Below are 15,563 nucleotides of genomic sequence, written 5' to 3' on the forward strand. Positions count from 1 at the left end.
CAAGACATTATTATCTTTACTTTTAAACCATTATTTATTTCAGATAAGCACGGCATTAATATTAAAAAAAGAAGACATGTATTGAACACTGACCTTCCATAATTGCTACTGGATCCTCAATTTTTGGCCTCAAGATATTTGGCCCAAAGACTGTGGCCAAGTTCTGGACGCTCATTTTATTCACTCCTGAATATGATTGCACTTCATCAAGAAATCTGTGGAGAAGAAAAATATGATCTTTTCATTGTTCGGTAATGGTCACAATTTGAAATTGTATCCACTTTAACTATCAATCGATACCTGCAGATGTACTTGAGGAGGTTGTAGTTCACTGGGGGTAGATTTTCCACGAGCCCTTTCAACTCCTTCATACCCTGCAGACAATGGACGCTTTTTAGGTAACGCAAGTTCAATAAACCTGCATGCATCAAGTCCTAGAATCCGATAGCTGATGGGAACTGCAAGAAGACCACGCTTTGAGAAAGAACAAACCACAAATGTCTGTGAAAATAACCCAACGGACACACACATACTATAAATAGAATATATAATCATGGGTTGCACTGATTTGAGCAACATGTTTTGCACACATCACGCCCATTAAAAGCTTTTTATGTGAGCAATGATTTACTGATTAAAATAATTTATTATTTTTCATACAAAAACAATGAGTACTAACTTATTGTTGTTGAGAAATGGGTAAAAAGTTTTGTATTAATGAGAGGATTTTAATTACCACTCAGAGTCCAGGTCCATTGCTATTTTACTTTTTACTCATTTGGAAATTTTGCAAATAAAATACCCTCCTTAACTTTATATAATTGAGCATATCAATTGGAATTGAAGCTGTACAGTCTGCACGAGAACATATTTCTGGATTTACAAACACAAACACACTCATGCACATACATACACATAGAAGCCATAAACTTGGCTCCTAAAATAATAATGAGTGGAAAGATATTTTGGACACAGAGGTACAAAAAAGACAGAGCCCCCTGCTGCTGACTGAGCCTTATAGTGTGAGAAAATCCTATTTAGATGTTAGAAGTCAAGACAAGCACAACACAGTCATTGTGCAAGAAACAGCAGAGCAGAGCGCGGATGACTGGGCGGCCAGAGACCAGATTTAACGGCACAGAACAAGACTTATGTGAGGGACTCCCAGTGCTGACATCTGATGATATATAAATTGGACCTGAAAAAAATCTTTATGTATTGGAGTTAAGTGTATGAAAGGCAATTTGTTGGTAGGTATAAGTAAAAAGAAAGTCATCATATCCTCTTACGTACCATTTCATCATCTTTGCTGAGGAGTTTGGTGCAGGCCAAGAAGTCGTCATACTTTTGGAAGGGGATGACGGGCTCGGGCAGCTCTCTGAGGTACAGCTTCAGTAGGGAGGCGACTGTATGCACGTCCGTGTTGCTGTTCAGACGAGACACACGTAGAAATGGAGCAAAGTCGAGGTCATAATATATTAGGACAAACACAAGGAACCATGAAACCTCCGGCAGGAACAGCACCGTAGAATATGGGTGAAATGAGAAGATAATGTAATTACCATAAGTGACATAAACCACAGAAAAGTTTGATATGATTATTATGGTCTTTATATAATCTGTTAAGCATCTCCAGAGCTCACTAATTGACACGTTATATTTGATCTGTTTAGTGTTTTACAAAAACAGAAATGCATAATGTCGATCCACCATTTAAGTGGAGTTATGTTTACAGTCTTTGTGTTATAAGCCAAACTGACTGGCACCAAGCTGCAGTCTTAAATCTAACAGGCACTAAATCATCTGTGTATACAACTGACATCACTGACAACCACTTTACAGTTAATGGAAGTGGCGTAGTAATTTGAAAATTATGAGTTTTTTACAGGCTCACTGGTCTGAGATCATGTAAGTATTGAGTCAAAATCAAACTGAAGTTACTTAATTTTGGCCTTTTAATGTTGTTAAAATCACTCAAAGACCTGATTATCCTCCCGGTGGTTCATTCATACACCAATGGAAAGCGCCCAAAAAATTTGCATTTTTTTTTTTTTTTTTTTCCCCCCACCGAGATTTGTTGTAATGTGGAATCAAAACACCCTCAAGGGTTTGAAATGAGCTATCTACAGTAGTGCAGGGCGCACTAAAGAGCTGTATGTGCCAAACCAAACCCAGAAAATATGACAAAAGCAATACAAAGGCAGACATGTAGAAAAATATTTAGCACTAGAGGGGGAGTAACAGGAACACTGGGGCTTAGATGATCTGCCAAAAGGCAAGAGGATTTCCACTGCAGGCTTAGAGGCAGTAATGAGCCAACAAGAGGCAGCTGGTGAAGCTGGCAGGAGGTTACAAGTGCTAATGAGGGAATCAACAAGGTGAGGACAGTGAGGACCCAAAATGGGACACGAGTAGGAGCAGAGGAGGGTCTAGCCACCACACAGGAGAGCAGACGTGCGTCATTGTGCAGCTGACATAATGGTGGCACTTCTGGGTGTGAATTTGTACCCCGTGTTTCTAGGAAGTGGTGGGATGTTGATGTATAGCCTGGATCCCGACAGCCAGGTTTTATTGATGCTCGTCAGATTAGATGGTGGGAGTGGTGGATGGAGTTATAGAGAGAGGAAGAAGATACAGGGATGAGTGAAGGGAGGGGGTGTTATTCCATCAGTCATGTATTTTCTTTGTCAACCAGAGTTACGGATGAAACCTGTCGCATTAAAAAACAGCGTCTGGTCTCTTGGTACAGCCACCTCCACGGCACATAATACGAAGGCAGACTGTAACCTCGGTTAGGATGCCGGCTGAATTTTAAAAAGGTTGAGAGCTTGTTCTGTTCTGCAGACACATTCGTTCATCTCTGGTGAACTCTGACATGCTAATTTGTGCTGCTGACCAACAGCAAGAAGTCTTCACAGTGATTGGGAGTGGAAGGATGCCACGATAGCTTTGTACCTGTGCTGCACCAGCAAATTCAATTAAACAATTCAAAAGGTTTTGAGAAAATGTCTCTGGAAATAAAGCCTTTTTCACAGCAGAGATTTGGACTTGTCAGGAGAAGCAGGTGGATTTAATCACATTAATGATTCTATGTGGGGAAGGTTCTGGTATTGTGCATGCTGGCTCACTGGACCAGCTGTGACCGGACATGTGAGCTCTATCATTAGTATCATTAGTAACAAAGTTAGCTTGACCACTGAAAGCCAGCATGTTACACAGCAGTTCCTGTGTTCAAAAATACTTAAAAAAAAAAAAAAATCAAATAATGTACAATTATGACATATCATTTTTGGGCCACTTTCTGGTGAGACTAATCAAGAGGACAATGCTAATCAAGCGTGGTGTCCACACACCCACTCAGTCCGGAGGTCTAATTAGGGAAATGAAAACACCTGTGTGGGTGGACAAACAGGACGTGGGTCCTTCAGATGTATTGTATAACCTGATCAGTGCCTGCATTTGCTAAATATTTATGGGGAACTGTGCCAATAGAAAGTAAAACTAGTTTATATTCATCACACAAAATGATTCAGATTAAAATGTTTGATTAATTTAGATCTAAATGATCAGCTGTAAAATAAAATTAATAAAGATTAACCATCAAAAATACTTTTTTTTTTCAAAGTAATGAGGTAATATTCAACTCCTATATTCAGGAGCGCACCAACACTATCACATGTCAAATGAGTATTGACACATTACACATATATGTTCAGTAATGATAATAGTATGCAAATCTGACGATGGAAAATATCCATCATTCTCTGATAAATGAATGTATGGTTCTCTATATTTTGTTAAGAGAAATAACAGAACGACTTTCTTTTCTGTGAGAAACTTCTCCTTTGTGTTTGTTAAAACTACACGTGCTGAATTTAAAAATTTTCAAAATGCTCCTGGATTTGTCACTGGGGATCCTTTCTCATGTCTTTCCTGTGTAAAACAAGTTTTCAATGTCAAACAGGAGCACCAATGTGGTTTCAGAGGTTCAATCAGTCCCAAAAAATCCAAACACATCATCACATATACGTAAAAAAAAAAAAAGCACTGTGGAAATCTAAGCAGCTCACGCGTTTACTCACCAATCAAAAGAGGGTTTCTCTCCACAGTCGAAGGCGTCCTGGAGCTCTTTGACCAGGTTGGCCTGACCCGGCAGCCTGAACAGACCTTCCTCCCGAAGGCCCCACTGCCGAATGAAGTCCACACACTGCTCTACCAGCATAGGGGCAAGCTTGTTCCCGAACCGGCGCTCATACCGAACAGTCTCCTCCAACTTCTGACCAAAGATCCCTGAAACACGAGACAAAATATTTAAGGATGTATGAGAGTGTTAAAAGTCAATTCTACAAGAAATCCATGAGTGATTCTGTTCTTACCCCACTTTTAAATATGAATTCAATATGAAGGCCAAGCTTTTATTTTAACAGTCACATATAAACACTATATCTCTATAACAGATCATTTGGTTTGCTAAATTATTGAGCTGCGTGACTCTGAAATATGTGGTTTATCTTTTGGCAAGACTGTTTAATATTCTGCACTCTCAACTTTCTTTTCCGAAGGGGAATTTTTCAAAGAATGACAGAAACGTTAGCATGCTCTATCCACAGTTCAAGGAACATCAGAGAGCCGTTAAAATCAATTGAAAAAGATTCACGATAAGGTTGTCCAGACAGTCCAACCAAAAAATATGTACACCCACACAGCTTTAGTCTGATGATTAAATCTCTAACTTCCTGCTGAGCACCTCTCCTCTTTTGTCTGGGGCGGACGCCGTAGAAAAAAAAACGAGAGACTGATTTCCATTTGCAGCCATCTCATGTGGACGCAACACAAGAGGGGATTAAGGCGGCCTTCCTGAGAGATTTGGATCTGCATACTTTTCCGGTCTCCAGATACAGACAGAGGCTACTCACACACATGTAGACACGTGATACAACAAGGTACGGCGCGGTGACTGAATCAGACTCAGCTTACCGGGGTCCTCGTGCTTTTGACACAACAAACAGTAGCTTAAAAACAACCAGGAACCGTGTCACAAATAAATATTTTACTGCAGGTGTATTTGGAATTTTCAAAGATACGGATGCAAATGCTTCAAAAAAAAACCTCTTCTTGTTGGATGCAAGTGGACGCAGTGACAAGTTTTTCACAAATAATATCATGCACTGCCAAAAAAAAAAAGTTATTCAATGTTTTTATGTGAAAACTTTCATAATTATACAAGCTATCTCCCATTTAACATAAAATTAAACATTATTTCTTTTACTGTCAATTGTCACTATGACAGTATCGTATCTAACTTGAGAAATGTATTTCCAGTATTCAAATATTATTACACATTTACAGTGTAGACTTTGTTACACTTGAATTTAACAGTTTCATCTATTATATAAGTAAATAAACATTTGTGAAATCATGCTAAATTTGGGAATGTATTTTACCAGTGTTTTTAAGGGAAGATATTATTTTACATTAGACATGTAAGTTCACTGTTTACTTTCGTATTTATATATATATATATATTTGATATAGGTCAGTAAAATAAGCTAGTGTAAACAAGATAGTGTAAAATGTGAGATTTCTTTTTTGACCGGTGTGTTATGTTGTCGTACTCACCCCTCTTGAAAATGACACAACTTGTCAGCTTCCGGAAGAAATGTCTATTAATATATTTGTGATAAGATAACATGCCAGAAGTGCAGAATTTAAAGCGCCTGCATTCCAGCATTTTCCTAAAACCAGTCTCAGTCTGTGCAGTTATGACAGAAAACAAAGAAACAGTGCAGAAATAAAAAGGATGCATCAGTTTGATGGCAGGTCAGTCAAAGTGTTTTCATTCCCAGCGTCCTTGTTGAAAGCACAGAAGCTTGAAAAGAAGCTGCTCGAGTTGCTCGAGGGACTTTTCCACTTCAATCTTTACACCAATCCAAATAAGACCAAACAGTAAACAGTCACAAACTCCCAAGAAATATTTCAAGCTGTGTATCCATTTTCCAAATCTGAGAAAGATCAGAGTGAAATATAGATAAGTCGAGCTCCTCCGAAGTAAAGAATGATTAATGTAGTCATGTATTGAAAAGCACATCTGAGAACAAATGAGAAAAAGTGACTGAATGAAAACGAGGTCATCCCTCCAGACGTTCTAGTCATGAGTCTAGGAATGTTTTGCCGGGTCACATGTAAGTGTGTGTGTGTGTGTGTGTGTGTGTGTGTGTGTGTGTGTGTGTGTGTGTGTGTGTGTGTGTGTGTGTGTGTGTGTGTGTGTGTGTGTGTGTGTGTGTGTGTGTGGACCAGCTTATAGAGAGTGTGTGCATGTGTTTATATGCATGTTTGCTGTTCCCACTGGACCGGGCTGTGCCACACAACCACAAGACTTCAGCACACGAGAGTGACACCTCCACTCTGCAAGCACTCAACTGTTTCCCTCAGCCCTCTCAGGTTCTGTCAGCTACACTGACCTGCTGCGCACACACACACACACACACACACACACACACACACACACACACACACACACACACACACACACACACACACACACACACACACACACACACACACACACACACACACACACACACACACACACATAACACACAACACAGGCTGATCTTTCCCTTTCCAGGTTTCCTACTTCCTACTTCTCTCATCTTTGATTATTTTTCTTTGGTGTGGTTGAATGAATGTTCCTCAAATATGTAACGTTGATATTAAAGTCTTCCTTAGTTTGTATTATATATTCATATTCAACTACTGTAAAACAAAACAGCCTTAGACTTGAACATCCCATGTACAAATAATGATTCGTCCTCATCAGAAGAAGCGATGAATGAATATTATAAGGGTGGAAAGAAGTTTACTTTAGAGCCTGAACTGATTTCGTGTTAATGTGACCAGTTGTACTTTACAATGTTATTACTGCTAATTTGTACTGTTGTGCACGTGTGAAAACATTGCATATGAAACACCATTAAAGGTTTGACAAATACTTGATTTCTGGTAAGGAAATTGGGAGGGAAACTGGTAAGAAAAAACATAAATTATAAAGCAAAACTTTTCCAGGACATTGGATTTTTTTTTTTTTTAAGTTAGAAAGACATGAATTCAGTAAGAAATAAATATAGACATTAGAGGAAAATTGTAGCTTTCTTCATACCATTTCTATCAACTACACTGAACAAAATGTACTAAATGTACTAAAAACATTTTCTTAGCTTTCGGGCTCTGATCTGAGTTTTAGCAGAGGTTGTGTCTGGTGTGGAGAATTGCAATCCACAACAAGAAGACAGGTAAACATCTCATTTTGCTGAAAAACACCTTTGATGCATTTAAAACTAAATATTAACTGTAAATTAGGGCCAAAGTAGTTTGAAAATGTTGGCAGATAAAGAGTCTGGGAGTCAGACTGAAGCAATACAAATGTGCAGGAAGTGGGTGTCTTGGGTGGAAAAATATGGTTCAAACAATCAAAAAAAAAAAGTGTCTCTAAGTAGTCAAGATGACCACTGTTGTTACTGAATGTCATGCACCCCAACCATCAGACAAAAGTGGATGAAATCAACACAAAACATCTCACATTTCAGCTACATGGTTTGCAAATGTGTCAGTCTGAGTTTCTAAAATAGTCTTTTTAATGTTCTACATCGCATTAATCCATCAGAAACAATGACTACAATGGTTCAACATTAAAACGACTTTCCTAAATTGTAAATAAACAACTGGTAATTACCATGAAATAAATCTCCAAAGATCCAGATGGAGAAGCCACAGCTGCACATTTCTCAAAGGTCTGACTTCACACTGTCGTTCAGGCTGGCCAGTAATTGATGCAACATCACAGCAAGCGTTCAGCACAACATGACAGCGAACCTTTCCAGGGCTTCGTTTCGGGAGCTGCCTCTCTGTCTGTCACTCTGAGCAGGATTTCTCATCAGACTTCAGGAGCACTCATCGGCCAATCAGGGCTCACTTGGTCTCTGCCGCTACTGCAAAATATGAAAGGGTGAAATATATGTGTGTGTGTGTGTGTGTGTGTGTGGGACAGAGAAAGCCCGGCTCCGCTCCAACATGAAGCCACCTCTCCAGTGGCAGCTTTGACAAATGGCTCGTCCTTTTGAAGAGCAGTCAACTGCAATAGACATCAAACTCCCCTGCACTGAAAACAGAGGGGCCAGCTCTGCCCCATCTATTCACGTCGTCACCGAGAGCCGCCTGAGCTGCCCGTCCGGTTACAAATGCTGCACTTGTGCCCCGCTCGTACACAATGTAGGCCAATGTCTGCCAGTACAGTCAATAACAAGCCACAGCGGCGCAGCGGGAGACGCAGTAATCAGCACACTGATTCCAACAAAGTCAGGAACAACTTCAGGAGAACAATTACAGCATCGTGCACTTCCGCAGCGTAGCTGATGATTACAGCATCACCATTTTTGTGGGTTCATTTGACACGTGTAATTGATTTAAATACATCCATTCTTCATGAGCATAAACAGGTCGGATAAGCAGCAAAATCAAACACGCAGGATGACGACATGATACGAGAGTGGAGATTCAAGCACCACTGATTTCACAGTTTTATAGACAAATATTCATAAGTCAAGCTCTGTGGTAATGGCACCTGCAACATGTGGTATGACAACATGGAGGCCTTAACTATGGCTTCAACTCATGCCAGACTCTTTCAAAAGTAGAGCCTGTAATAGGTCATCACAATAGTACAGCATTAAATCCAGTGTTGTACCTGCAAATTACTGACAAGTCCTGTCTCTATCACGCACCAACAAGTGGTATCAAGTTATTGTCATTGTGTACAAGGCAACTTTGTGATTTCCGTACTTTGTGAAACAGTCTCTGCACATACAGTGGTGCATTTTGTCAGGGTTGTCGGTTGCTAAAGAAACACAGAATAAACACTCCTTCACACGGACGTTCAACTGGTCCAACAAATCGTACATAAATCCAGTTTACAGGATATTCAGCTGATAAAATAGCGTGCGTACTAACCTCCACCAAAAGGTGCCCAGATGACCCTCCGGATTGTCTTCACCCAATCCTCCATGTCATTCTGGGTGCTGGCCATAAGAAGGTAGGTCTCATGGTTGGCTGTCATCCGGTCTCTGTCTCCCCCTGTTAAAGGAAAGAAAAAGGAAAATAGAAATTATTAAAAGAAATCCCGTATGTATTAGGCGGATCCTCTTGAGTGGCAAAACTTTCATTTTAAAGAAACTTTAACGCACAACGTTTCAAGCCATCATTTTAACACAAACCATTATTTTTCTCGAAACCAGAAGGAACAAACAACCTATAGTATACGATTATACAGGCTGGAGGACTGGTTGGAAACTTTCCCACACCAGCAGTGTGTATGTGTGAAAACAGCCTTTTAGTTTCAAACTCTGCACATATAATTTTGAAGTTTAATCTTCCATTCTGTATGAAGTACACATGAAAGTATAACACATCTTTGAGAGACCTTTAAGACAGAGCTCTAAGCAATGCCGGACCTCTTGACATCACACACTGACTTTAAATGTCTTCGGGGAGACACACACACACACACACACACACACACACACACACACACACACACACACACACACACACACACACACACACAGCAGTCGGTCATTCAAAAGAAATGCTTATATATCTCTAAGGGCATGGTGTGCATGGTGTGCTCCATCAGAGGCCGCCTCTGTATCCTGATTCAAGTTGGGAATAATGGCCACAAGCACTCTGCCGTCATGTGATACCAGACAGTGGAGGGTCTGGACCTGTTTCACATAACCAATCCTGCAGTGATCGCTATGACAACAGGAGCCATTTTCACAAGTCCGCTTCGGCTTTTATCAAGATGACACGAACGAACAAAGAAACAAACAGCGACTCGTGGCATTTCACAGAGATGCACCTGATCTATTAAAGGAAGTAATGAGCTTCAAGAAGACAAATGGAGTGTCACACCAACAGTTGAATTATTCATGACTTTGACCACCAGGGATCCTGCTCCAATGATTGCATCCCGGGATGAAGATCTGTGTGTTGCATATAAAAACTATTTATAGACTAGAAGACAACATGACAGGCCAAAAAGGGGATCCGGTTTAGTCCTAATGACTCGAAAGACAGCAAACATTTATAATTGAACAGTATTTGGCTTAAATCAAGGGTCAATACTTTGAATCCAATTTGTCAGTTACATTTTGAATGTGGTACAAAAAAGATGTGTAATGAACCTTTAATGTGATAAGATGAGTCACTGTGTAATGGCTGTGTGTTTCTGGCGTTCAAAGAGGCCGAGTGGTTAAAGAACCGGACCAACAGTTGCATTTGGAGGCAAACTCCGACAGTGAGGTTGATGCTCCCCGTCAGTCTTGATGAGATATCATTAGCAGGCAGCAGATGCCAGTGTTTGCCCCATGCCACAATGATAATACGCAACAGGCTCCCTTCACAAACACAGACCATGTAAACTCTGTGACAAATCGGAGCCAGTGCAGCCAATATGTTTCAGTCCCGGTATGTCACCTCTGATTAAAACAGTTCAGACGAGGAATAATAAAATGTGACAGGAGTTAATTTCAGATATTCAGACAGACGTTCCTCTTTCTTGTCGTATAGGATAAAAACCCACCAGACAAGTAGCTGCACGATGCTTTATAGTTCTTCCTGTAGGCTGCAACCCTCAACATCCTGTACCCAGCAGCACAACATGACAGCATGTACCAGCAGGTAGTTACTAGTGTTAGTTAGTGAGAGCATCTTGATGTGTGAGTGTGTTTGTGTCGGCAAGGTAAGGTAACAGAAGAAATTGGATTTTCTTGATTCCTGTTCTTCTGGGTTTTGTACCCTCATGGTTGAAATGCACTTATTATAAGTCGCTTTGGATAAAAGCGTCAGCTAAATGAAATGTAATGTAATGTAACAGAGAAGCATGACTACTATCAACATCTCTCTGTCTCTGCTGAACCATATATAATGATGTTCTGACCTCAAGATTGCCTTTAATACAGTAATTTAATGCTGTTACTACTAAAATAATAAAACTTGGATTAGTTTATTGAAAGTAATTGGTGACATTTTTCCAGCAAAAATGTAAAGTGTTCTCTGGTTCCAGCTTTTAAATGCATTATTTTTGGTTTTTGGACAAAACAATCCATCTCAAGTCAAAATCTTGCAATGGACACTTTTTTTTTCACATTTCATTTATACATGATTCGACTTCATAAAGACTTTGTAGACATTTAATGGATAATATTAAGATGGTCATTTGTTGCAGCCTTCAATAAAACACGACCTATATAAGAATGAGAGGTATCCATACACTAATCTGCACTTTTAAAAACTAATCAACATACCGATCCATTATGAAAATGTGATTACTTTGTTAACAGCGAAAATATAATAGTTTAATGTAAAATGTATAATATTTGCCAAGTACAAGAATGTAAAGACTTCTGACAGATAATTGATTATAGGCTACTTTGTGGTTTATACATCATTCATCCAAACATATTGATCCACCCATAGAGTCTCAGGTTGATATAATGCTTGCAGTCCAAAAACTAGTCCTTCATTCATTTCCAGTCTCCTGCTGTCTGTTCCTAATCCAGTTATTAGTCACTACCCGCGATTGATTAGCCTCAGAGCACCCATCAATTACACCTGGCACGACAGACACAATTCATTAACTTTACGACGTCCCCATCTTCAGCCTTGAAGGCACCAGACAACATTTGTGTTTAAATTTGCATTAAACTTATTCAATCATTTCCACTATGCCATGTGAGCCCAATTAAAAGACATAAAACATAAACAAAGAGGCAGCTTACCTCCAAAACAGTAAGAATTAAATCCTCTAGGTCACTTCATCTTTCCTCAACCTGCGACGTGCAACAGTTTCGGTGACGTTATTCGTAAACAAAACAGCGAGAGACACGAAGCACTAACCGGTAACCGAGCTGCTCACTTGTGCTCGCACATGGGAGTGTTTCTTCAGCCGGTGGAAAACACTCGTCGCCCCAAAATACTTCGTGAGTGAAACCGCGCTCCGCGTTTAATTCAACCCGAAGTCCACCGTGCAACGGACTCTCACAGCAGCTGGTAAAATAATGGACTTAATTCAGAGAGTAAGAGAATATGATGTGTTGGCGTGTGTCCAGTCTTGTCAGACAGACCGTGTCAGACCGGGACGACCAGGGCCGTGCTAAGGTTTTTTTCGGGGTCCGACGACCCCCCCCCTCCCCTCAATGGTCCAAATTCATGGTTATCAGTGGCTGGCATAAATCTTGAAAAATAGCTCACAAATATATTGTTTCATTGTTTTAAAACAGTAATCTGTGCATTTGACTATTTTCAGCGGTAGATTAATACAACTCTGTTGCTGTTGTGATAGTTCTTGGACAACAGTGGTGCTCTGAGCCCACAGAGCCTGCCCAGTATGCATTGATCCGCCCAGCGCATGTCTCACCAGACACCAGATTTAAAATCTCTGTATACTGTAAAATACAGAGAGATTTGGGCTACCTGTAAATGACAGGCATTATTAGCATTGTGGAACTCGTTCTGCAACGGCTTGAATTGAAAGTAACGGACGTTTGTGTATACGTCATTGTCCGGCACAATAGTTTTAGTTGTATATAAATAACTTAACTAACACTCAAATATGCAAAACAACAAGTAACTATTACCAACCTAAAATTTGCCTAAAGTACTGTGTCTGTTATTGTCTTGAATATTTGTAAATTGCAATTACAGACAAAACATTATTTCAAAAAATGATCATGACAAACTTAATTAAGAAAGCCTGCTTTCTCTTAAGCAACAAATGATATCTCAGTCAGGAGGCGCAGCGTATTCCTGCAGTGATTTCTTAGGCTTTGCATTGGAAAATGTGCCTTTTGTTGTGCTTGTTTGTCGCAAAATGTCCAGTTTGTCACCATCCACTGAGAATTTTTGCATTTGTTTCAGTACAAGACAAAATTCAGATATTAGGACAGAACTATCAATAAAACGCGACATTTTCATTAAATTCTTTAAAAGTTTTTTTGCCCTGCTGGAGCACAACTAAATATTTAGTCTAAATGTTATCTTACTCAAACCAAATAATGATTTTTAGCTACCGATGTGGATCTGTCATTTCTTACAGAAACAAAATTCACTCACACTGTCCAGTTTGTCACACAAACGTTTCTCAGTCACAGTCCACCCTGCCGGCATTGTTTGCTTTAATTGTCATGCAAAGTAATTGCAATCCCCTGGTGTGCCAGCAAGTTCTTTTGTCCACATTTAAAATCAATCAGCCCCTCCATTACTGAAATAAGATACAGGCAGTATTTCCTTTTGGAAACAACGGTTGTGAAGCTGTTAAACAAGCATGCAACAGGATTATACAGCATACCACGGCCATTACAGCACACTCCTGCCATTTCCTGTTGATGCTCAATTTTCTTCCACGGTGGCTGAGCTGAGCTGGCCTCATGGTTTAGAAAGACGGGTGAGATGTCACACCCGCTAAGCACATGGACAATATTAACTATCTCAGGCACAGGTGGGAAGTGTTTGAGGAATCCTGTTTGGCCGATTCATAAGCACACAGTGTTCAGATAACTCATAACTCAAGCATTGTCTCCTGACGTGTAAAGATCAATGATTTGACTAAAACCACTATCAGATAAACCGGTAATAAGATAAAACTAAAGCTACATCCCTGTGAAAAACAAATATTAACTATTCAATCCCCGATCTGCAACTTTCACCGCCATAAATATTTTGGTTAGTAAAGATTAACTTTAGAGACAAAACCTCAAATATCATCTTGTTGCTTGGAGGTAAATTCTCCTTATCTGTCCTATGAATAAAAACGACTGGAGGCTCTTTGTTGACACATCCGTTCCTGGCTGTGGTTAAGCTGCCTGAAAGCATTATTCTCCATTCTCAGACTTGCTATGGTGAGACTAGCAATGTATCTTTCTAAAAAAAAACAAAAAAAAACACCACTCAATCATCACTTTAAAAAATGAGACCAATCCTAGCAGGAGCTCACAGACGGAGACAGTCAGGTGTAGCACGACCGTACCTGAAGAGAGGAGCGTGACAGCTGTCCCAATTCCCTTGATTCGTCACGTTTCGGCACACTGCTCCAAACTTTTATAAACTCAGCGGTGAACAATTGTCAGTTTCTTCAGAGGCGTGCAAACTTGTACTTCAGAGGAGAGCTTGTATTAAGTAAGGCACACAGATTAAGATTCCCTATTCACGTTGAGACTTCATAAAAAAAAAAAAGTTACGGAGAAAGGAAATGCCATTTCATTTCACTTTTTTAAGTTCTATTGAGGATATTCCCTGCAGTGGAGCACCTAAAATGAGAACTAAGTTTATACTAAGTTATCTGCATATTAATAACATACCTCTGAGGAACTGAAAAACCTGAAATAAAACTTTAACCTACGACTGACCAGCTGGCAACATATTAACTTATCTCTACCTCTTCCATTATTCATAGTAGCCCTCTATGTGTGTGTCATGTCACCATCTAACTGGGGCTGGATGCAGACCGCTAACAACTGTTCATTCCAGTTGTGACCACCAGCTTTAATGAGTGGCTGAACCCAGCTGCAGACTAGTCTTTAACTAATAGCTCAAAACAGGTGGGAGACAACAAAGGATCCCACTGTGTGTGAAACTGCTCTCAAATACCTGGAGCCCCGATACACCTCACTGTGACCTGTACCTCAGTATTAAAGGCTCTGTAAAACCAAACAGAAAGAGGGAAGCTGGATATTAGCATCATAGAAGGAACAGTTCAATTTTGTGCAGATGTCAAATTTGTATCATCCGCAGCTCCTGCTTTAGGTCGCTAGCACTGAGAAGAAGTTTTAATAACTCATACTATCATGAAAAATGACATGAATATAAACATGTAATATATGTGTATATGAAATTCTTGTCGTCTTGTTTCAGTTAAGACCTGTTGGGCTTCTTTTTTTTCACGTCGTAAGTAAAACGAGAAGATTGATGCCTTCTTATATCTGTAAACTAAATACGAAGCGGCAGCCACAGTTAGCTGAGTTTATCTTAGCAGACCGACTGTAGGACGGGAGAGGAGGGGGGTCTTACATTTCTGTTACAATTTGTTCCCACAAAAGAAGCTCATTCTGCTGGTTTGGTGGAGCTCAGCTATGTGAATAAATGTTACATGTGACTTTTATTTTGTCAAAGCAGGAGACCCCAGCTGAAGGAAATAACGACGCCTGGTGAAGAAATTGTCAAGCACATGAACTTTCACTACGTTTCGGTTTTTGTTTGGAATGAACCAAACACAATATAAAGTGGTAGAAAAGCATCTCGAGAGGTGCTGGCAGGCAGGCTGGGTGTTTTTTTTTTTGTTACCGTTGGACAGGGCTAAGCTCGCGGTTTCCCCATTTACAATGTTTGTGTTAAGTTAAGCAAACATGAAAACAGAACGTCAATCTTCTTGTGCAACTGTCAACAAAAAAATATAATTTTTTTCCAAAATGTTCCCTTGCTGTAATCATTTTAAAGTGTACATTTGACACCAT

The 15,563-nt window shown here is 39.9% G+C and overlaps 1 protein-coding gene across 5 annotated transcripts in view; it reads right to left on the reverse strand.

Moving 5' to 3' along the window:
• arhgap24 (Rho GTPase activating protein 24) overlaps positions 1-15,563 on the reverse strand; it is a 61,722-nt gene that overhangs the window by 4,917 nt on the left and 41,242 nt on the right. For 3 of the 5 annotated variants that reach the window (XM_069710792.1, XM_069710794.1, XM_069710793.1), the window contains 5 exons: positions 9,007-9,129; positions 4,083-4,290; positions 1,294-1,426; positions 301-374; positions 94-215 (listed from right to left, as the gene is read on the reverse strand). In XM_069710792.1, the coding sequence (XP_069566893.1) occupies positions 94-215; positions 301-374; positions 1,294-1,426; positions 4,083-4,290; positions 9,007-9,129 (660 nt within the window). Of the gene's footprint in view, positions 1-93; positions 216-300; positions 375-1,293; positions 1,427-4,082; positions 4,291-9,006; positions 9,130-11,952; positions 12,060-15,563 lie in introns of those variants that run through there. The other 2 variants (XM_069710796.1, XM_069710795.1) reach the window with 2 other exon arrangements.

Source organism: Brachyistius frenatus, unplaced genomic scaffold, assembly GCF_029030835.1.
Source record: "Brachyistius frenatus isolate BFR_SWC_R1_liver_20210118 unplaced genomic scaffold, ASM2903083v1 Contig_94, whole genome shotgun sequence".
NCBI lineage: Eukaryota > Metazoa > Chordata > Actinopteri > Embiotocidae > Brachyistius > Brachyistius frenatus.